The following is an 8,327-nucleotide window of genomic DNA, read 5'->3' as shown; positions in this document are numbered from 1 at the left end:
CACACACACACACACAGACACACACACACACACACACACACACACACACACACACACACACACACACACACACACACACACACACACATATGCACAGTGTAATTGTCTGTCTTTTAGCCAATCTGACGCCCTCTTAAGGATCATGTGACTTTAGGGTCACGCAGTGTGTGGGTTCAGTCACAAAGCAATTTGTGTGTGTGTGTGAGTGTGTGTGTGTGTGTGTGTGTGTGTGTGTGTGTGTGTGTGTGTGTGTGTGTGTGTGTGTGTGTGTGTGTGTGTGTGTGTGTGTGAAGTTCTTGAGTGTGAGAGACACAGAGACAGAGAGAGAGAGAGAGAGTTTTGATCCACCCTCCACTGCTGCATCAAAAAGAACACTGAGATGGAGTGTGTGTGACTGATGTGGTTGATTCTCCATCAGGAATCACAGACACTAACATCATCTACAGTGACGGGTAACAAATATGTCTGAATGTGTATCTGTATGTAATGCACCAGTGGTATTGTGCAACTTATGACAGTGTGTGATTCTCTATGTGTGTGATTCTGTGTGTGTGTGTGTGTGTGTGTGTGTGTTTTCAGAGTGGTGAGTGAGGATGAACTGGGTGACATTCTACGCTGTGATCAGTGGTGGTAGTCGTCACTCCACGGCTCTGGGGCGAGTGTGGCTCTCGGTGCTCTTTGTGTTCCGTGTGTTGGTGTTGGCTGTGGCAGCGGAGAGCGTGTGGAGTGATGAGCGTGAGCAGTTCACATGTAACACGCAGCAGCCAGGCTGCAACAGCGTGTGCTACGACCACTTCTTTCCCATCTCACACACTCGCCTGTGGGCACTGCAGCTCATTCTGGTGTCCAGCGCCACCTTGCTAGTGCACATGCACGTCGTGCACCGGAAGCACCTGCAGAAAAAGATGCGGCGCCACCACCCAGGTTCAGGCGAGCTGGAACGAATTGCCGCACGTGCCACGGAGATTAGCGGTGCCCTCTGGTGGACGTACATCCTCAGCCTCTTGGTGCGTGTCGCTTTTGAGTCGGCCTTCCTCTACCTGTTCTATGCCATATACCCCGGATATCGGATGTTCCGGCTGGTCAAGTGCGATGCCTATCCGTGTCCCAACATCGTTGACTGTTTCGTCTCACGTCCCACTGAGAAAACTGTCTTCACCATCTTCATGCTGGCTGTCTCAGGTGTCTGTGTCCTCCTCAACATTGCAGAGATCATCTTCCTCATTGCCCACGCTGTGAGCAAACACCTGAACTCCAGCGACCAGTCGCATGTGGGAGCCTGGATCAGCCACAAACTGTTCTCCTACTAAAGAGCTGTTTTATTTAAATGAAAAACACTCATCTTCACACTGCTTCACCTCACTGCATCACCATGTTCACACTGACATGCTCACACTCACCAACAAACCACTGTGCTGTATATTTTAGCTAACATTAATGACATTGAGTGACTAATGAAGTTTAATAACAATCTAATCTAACCTAAGCTTCCATCTGTCACACTGTGAAATCAGCCTTAACAGTTGACTAGATAACTAACTAATTTAACTAATCTAACTAATAACTAATGATTTAACTAATTGTGAGGTGGAATGTGACACGGAATAAAAAGGTACATAAGAGCAGGCGTAGGGTCCCTATGTAGGCAGCATGTTAGTGCTCCCTTAAATACACAACGAGTCAGGAGTGCGTTTAAAGGTGGTTCGGTCTCTGAGCTCTTGGCTAACAGAAGAGTTTACCTTGAATGGGACATTATATGGTATCATCATGTCATTTACATATGATAATTAATAACAAAAGGTTTTTGACTCATACTTTTAAAATGATTTTAAACAGTGAATAAATGTAATATATTGAAAAAAACCCTCTGTGTGTGTGTGTGTGTGTGTGTGTGGACAGAAGTAGAAATAATAATACTAATAAATATTTCCTTTTCAGCCTCAACAAGCTCACACACACGCGCGCACACACACACACACGCGCGCACACACACACACGCGCACACACCTCGACATGAATGAATGGGTGTGATCCAGTGTTAGAGGCAGAGTTGGGGTCAGTAGTATACTGTAGTGAGACCTGCTATTTAATCCATCATCATTATAGCACTTTGTGTGTGTGTGTGTGTGTGTGTGTGTGTGTGTGTGTGTGTGTGTGGTATTTTCCCTGTAGAAGGGAGAATATATTTAGCCAAATTCTAAACACTTCCCTGCCATCTGATTGGTTGAGCCGCTGTCAGTCTACATGAAGGAGGCAGCATACGGTTTACAGTTCTCTCTAAGGGATTGTGTTGTCTGCCAAATTTAACCCTAACACACACACACACACACACACACACACACACACACACACACACACACACACACACACACACACACACAACATGTTTATTGGCGGATGGTTATAGCTTGTAGTCACAGTTTTGTTGTTGCTCTGTGTTAATGAGAGGTTTCAGCTGTGTGTAGATGTGTGTGTTGGGACTCATACTGGATGTGAACATATAGTGAAGGTGAGTCCCGATTTCCTGATACACATGTACAATTACACAGCAGAGTACAGCACTTCACACACACGCGCGTGCGCACACACACACACACACACACACACACACACACACACACACACACACACACACACACACACACACACACAACCACCAATTAAATGCAAAAAAGCATGTTTTACCTTCTTCAAAGTACCGAATACTCTTTTCTGTTTTAGTAATTTTGGTAATTTATTTGTTAATGAGTTTATACCTACTGAGTCATTAACACTTACTTTACTGAGTCATTAACACTTACGTTACTGAGTCATTAACACTTACTTTACTGAGTCATTAACACTTACGTTACTGAGTCATTAACACTTACTTTACTGAGTCATTAACACTTTAGGTGTTGTTCAGGTGAAAACATGTCATTATTCAAAAAATGATTATGTGAAGTTTTATATTGTGGTTTTCAGCACACTGTTCTATAAAAACAATAAATTTATCAGATGTAACTAGCCGACAGTTATCTTACATTCATATCCATCAGCCTCAATATTAAATATAAATATCCTGATGTATGTGATATCTGACCTGATGACAGTATCTGTGTGTGTGAGTCTGTAATACTGAGTAATGAGCTAACATTAAACTGATGTTCTGATGTGAAATTTATTGTTTAATAAGACAGGGTTTATTTTTAGAGACTCATCAAAATAATAATAATAATAATTTATATTCAATATTCATTCATTCATTTTCTACCAAACTACTCGGGTCAAGAGGAGCCTGTGCCTATCTCAGGCATCATCGGGCTTCGAGGCAGGATACTATAAATCTCTCTCTCTCTCTAATATAATCTCAATCTCTCTGTCTCTCTCTCTCTCTCTCTCTCTCTCTCTCTCACACACACACACACACACACACACACACACACACACACACACACACACACACACACACACACACACACACACACACACACAGAGGAACTAGGAGGGTCAGAAAGAGTGACTGAACAAGACAGTACTTAAGCGGCAACCTGAGACACACACACACACACACACACACACACACACACACACACACACACACACACACACACACACACACACACACACACACACACACACACACACACACACACACACACACACACAGAGTGATGAGATGTCACAGGTTGTTGGCTGAATGCCTATGATGCAGTGACACAGAGTAATGGCTATGACCTCATACAAGAACAGGAAGTCATGTAAGACTGAATGTTTTTTGTTACAGAAACTAAACAGTTCTTGAACTCTCATGGATGAGAACTTCACAGTTCCTAAATGAGTTCCTGGTTGTTTGAACATCAAGGAAACTAAAGTTGATGTGTGAAATGCTGCGTCACCGTGGAAACGCAGTGACGATGACATTCTGCTCACATTTAATCAACAGCAGTTCCTAGACTTGGTTCCCTAAAATGGTTCCTACAACTAACCCTGACCAGAACTAACCCTGTGACTAATGTAATCAGAATTTACTCCAGACTGACAAAAATACGAACAGGTCAAAGAATAATAATAATAATAATAATAATAATAATAATAATAATAATAATAATAATAATAATAATAATAATAATAATAATAATAATAATAATAATAACAAAAGATTGATTAATCTTTCTGCCTGTCCCTCTCTTTCTTTTCTTTATTTACTCTCCCTCTTCCTCCCTCCCCTCTCTACCCCCTCCCCCCAGACTGTGTGTGGATAGTCAGTCATGGGTGATTGGAGCTCATTGGGGAAGTTGTTGGAGAGTGCTCAGGAACACTCCACTGTGGTGGGGAAGGTGTGGCTCTCTGTGCTCTTCATCTTCAGGATCCTGGTTCTGGGAGCAGCAGCAGAGAAGGTGTGGGGCGATGAGCAGTCAGGTTTCACCTGTGACACCAAGCAGCCTGGCTGTCAAAATGTCTGCTATGACCGAACCTTCCCCATCTCACACATCCGGTTTTGGGTCATGCAGATCATCTTTGTGTCAGTTCCCACGCTCATATACCTGGGACACATCCTGCACCTGCTGCGTATGGAGGACAAGCAGAAGCGTGTGGATAAGGATGGAGCTGGGAAAGCGGGAAAAGTAACAACAACCATTCGGGATGAACAGGGAAAGATCAGGCTGCAGGGAGCTCTGCTTCGCACGTATGTGTTCAATGTCATTTTCAAAACCCTGCTGGAGGTGGGCTTCCTGGTAGCACAGTACTTCCTATATGGCTTTGAGCTCAAGCCCATGTACACGTGCAGCAGCTGGCCATGTCCCAATACAGTAAACTGCTACATCTCACGCCCTACAGAGAAAACCATCTTCATCCTGTTCATGCTAGCTGTAGCATGTGTGTCACTTCTCCTAAATTTGGTGGAGATGTACCACCTTGGCTTCACCAAGTGTCGACAGGGTCTCCGCTTTCGCCATTCGATCTCTGACTCTTCCTCCAAAACACCTAGTGAGGAAGCTGTTATTCCATTTGTTGCCAGTTACCCCTATTACCCTGCCCATGCCCCACCCCCTGAGCCTCAGTACAAACTCCCAGACACTGACGGCTCTTTTCCCGCGTACGGCAGTCGCTCCGCCCACAAACAGAACAACGATAACCTTGCCGTTAGAGCGCATCACCACAGAGACCAAAGCTGACCCTGCAGAAACCAAACCTGATGAAACCAGGGTGAAGAAAACCTCAAGTTCTGCCCCTGGATCTCCGTATTACCAGCGCAGGCCGAGCTATGCTAGTCGCTATAGCAACAATAAGAGCCGACTGGACGATCTGAAAATTTAAGGAGAAGAAAAAAATGAAATAAAACCTAACAACCAACTAGTGATACCACAATACACACAGATACACACACATACAGATACAAATGCAAACAAACACACACACACAAACAATAGACACAAATACACACACATACAGATACAAATGCAAACAAACACACACACACAAACAATAGACACAAATACACACACAATAGACACACACACATACATGAACTGCAGTGTTTCCTACGTAAAACTGTTAGCATTTGCCACTACAGATAAGGTTTGACATGTGGCTAGTGTTAAAGTAATTAGCTTTAATACTGTACTTAATGATAATGTACTAGGTGTCATGTGTGAGTTGGTGACAGATAAGTGTGAATTTTTCTGTGTGATTTAAGTGATTATTGATTATTATTGTAAAAGTGATGGGACTCAGAAGTCTCATGATGAATGTGTGATACTTTTTTATTTTTATCATTGAGAAGAACATAGAAAGAGACACTCAAACTGGCCTGCGGTCTCAGTTAGTGTTTACTCACATGCTAGTGTTTAACTTATCACTAGTGGAGAAACTCTAGCCTGTTTCACTATTTTTTAGCACTTGACACATTGTTAATGTATTAGCATTAGCCTGTGTTTATATTCACTAACACCCGTCAGTGGGCTTCTTCAGTCCGACCAGAATTTGACACACACTACTAGCACTAGCATTGCACTAATTTACCAGAATGTGCCACACTGCTAACATGCTTTATTAGCATTAAATCTAGCCTCCTAGCGTTAGCCCTGCTGCTAATGTCATTGTTATTTTGCTAGCATTTGTTTTTGTTGTAGTTTATCAATATTTGTCACACTGCTAATTTACGAGCCTTAGCATTTCTCTGGTTTGTAAGAAACAAAGTTTGAACTTTTCTGGATTTCCATTTTTAGCTGTAATGCTAGTGAGTGTAGATTTTGCTAACAAGCTGTCATTTGGTTGTTAAGTGTCTTATTTTTTGGTTGTGTTTTAATGAACTGAATATTATTACTGTGTGTTACAACGTTTTTACTGTGTACTGTTGCTATGGTAACTGCAGTCTGAGCCTGAACACTCACTGTGTGTTTTAATAAAGTGATTAAACCAGAATTAAAATGTTTCATCGATAAATTCTCTCTCTCTCTCTCTCTCTCTCTCTCTCTCTCTCTCTCTCTCTCTCTCTCTCTCTCTCTCTCTCTCACACACACACACACACACACGCACACAGAGAACAGTCTTTATGTGTGTCATAATGTTATACCTGATCGGTGTATATAACACACACACACACACACACACACACACACACACACACACACACACACACACACACACACACACAGAGAACAGTCTTTATGTGTGTATGTACATAATCCTCTTAAAACGTCCTTGACATGAAATCGGAGTCTTTTGATGCTGTAGAAAAAACAATGGACAGAAATGTGTATTGTCGATATTCTTAGTTTAATAGTCAATTATTTTAAATATGTGGGAGAATGGAACCCTTTTGGTGGCTCATCCTTCAATGCTGGAATACATTTGTCCTGCTACACAAACTGTGATTATTGTATTGTGTTGATTTTTTTCATGCAGCTTCCTACATTTACATTTCTGACGTCTTTATCCAGAACTTACATCGATCTCATTTATACAGCTGAGCATTTGAGGGTCCGAGACCACAAACAGTGAGTAACGTCGGCAGTTACTATTAGTTTCTTCCCCTAAGTAGTGGAGTTTGGAGTAAATCATAATTAAAATTGAGGTAAATGAGAGAAACTCTGAGGGAACACAAAAGATTCAGAGATAAAAATTAATTTAAGTAAATCTGGGCTGAAACACACAAGTCTAAAGTAAAACCAGTATTTCTCTATAAATGTATTAAATATAGTGAAACTATAAATCTAAATTGTATTAATTGTAAAGTCGCTCATGACTACATGCTCATACGAAGTGAAGGGCATGAAACACCTCGCTGACTCTTCACACTCGCTCTATATACGTCCTGACAGGTGCAGGGTCAGAAGTCGGAGGTTAGACAGGAAATTTGCTATTCCAGGACGAGCTCCTGAAATATTTTTACCTTCACAAACACATTCTGAATTCCAGCTCATCAGTTACAGTCAACTGTCTGTACAAAGATTTGTTCATCTGTTTATCTTATTTATCTCCCAAAATCACACAGACTCATTTAGAGTAAGCTGTGCATCAGTTTACACACACATGCAGACACACACACACTTTAATCTTCTCCTTTATTTCACAGGTAAATAAATCACATCCACTGAAGTAGCTTAAGTCAGAGGCACAAAACACACAGACACACAACACTAAACACATTATAACCATCCTGGTGTGTGTGTGTGTGTGTGTGTGTGTGTGTGTGTGTGTATAAAAAGCATCTTTAGGGATAAACAAAGCTGCTGCAGAAATTAGACATAAAGCCTTAAACAAATCATAGAGCAACACTATGTTGATTGTCACATTATAGCTGTTTTAAACACAATGATCATCAAAACACAATCCAAACCCTGACACTGACCACCATGTGACAAATATCTTCACATCATATATTCTAAATGAGTTTCATGAATATAACAATGTGTTATTCAACATGTTCAACATGTATATAACATGTTCATTTACATATTCTACATACAGTACATGTGATTTTTTTGGTATAAATGAATAATGAAAAAACAAACAAACACCAAAATGAATTAGTGAATATCTAACAATAATGCTAGTGGTTAGTGACATGTGAGATAAATGTGGAACACACAGGTTTCTTGCTAACTAATATTCCAGACTTTCTAAACAATTTTTAAAAGCTTTTTTAATGCACTGAAACATAAAATAATACCACTTTGTGATAAACATAAAAACAACATTCAAACAGAGCACATTATATATATATGTATACAGTTGTGCACAAAAGTTTGCATACCTTGGGAGAACTGAAATGTCAGTGAGTGAAAAAATAATTTATTTCTTTTCTTATAGAACTCAAGTTAACACGTAAGGCATAACAG

At 41.0% G+C, this 8,327-nt stretch overlaps 2 protein-coding genes across 2 annotated transcripts; both read left to right on the top strand.

Moving 5' to 3' along the window:
* The first annotated feature begins 271 nt into the window (after positions 1-271).
* On the top strand, positions 272-1,866 carry LOC113643862 (gap junction beta-1 protein-like). Its single transcript, XM_027148316.2, has 2 exons — positions 272-452; positions 580-1,866. The coding sequence occupies exon 2, from the start codon at positions 594-596 to the stop codon at positions 1,308-1,310; it is 717 nt and encodes a 238-aa protein (XP_027004117.1). The 5' UTR covers positions 272-452; positions 580-593; the 3' UTR covers positions 1,311-1,866.
* A 254-nt stretch (positions 1,867-2,120) lies between these two features.
* On the top strand, positions 2,121-5,421 carry gja2 (gap junction protein, alpha 2). The gene is given in 3 exon segments (XM_027148327.2): positions 2,121-2,509; positions 4,230-5,129; positions 5,131-5,421. Coding segments are annotated over 2 exon segments (1,050 nt in total). The 5' UTR covers positions 2,121-2,509; positions 4,230-4,250; the 3' UTR covers positions 5,302-5,421.
* The last annotated feature ends 2,906 nt before the right edge of the window (positions 5,422-8,327 follow it).

Source organism: Tachysurus fulvidraco, chromosome 26, assembly GCF_022655615.1.
Source record: "Tachysurus fulvidraco isolate hzauxx_2018 chromosome 26, HZAU_PFXX_2.0, whole genome shotgun sequence".
NCBI lineage: Eukaryota > Metazoa > Chordata > Actinopteri > Siluriformes > Bagridae > Tachysurus > Tachysurus fulvidraco.
Note: the sequence above shows the minus strand (reverse complement) of the source record. Positions and strands in the feature narration are given on the sequence as shown.

Coding starts and splice junctions, on each gene's coding strand:
- LOC113643862 (XM_027148316.2), top strand. CDS start 594: ATGAACTGGGTGACATTCTACGCTGTGATCAGTGGTGGTAGTCGTCAC.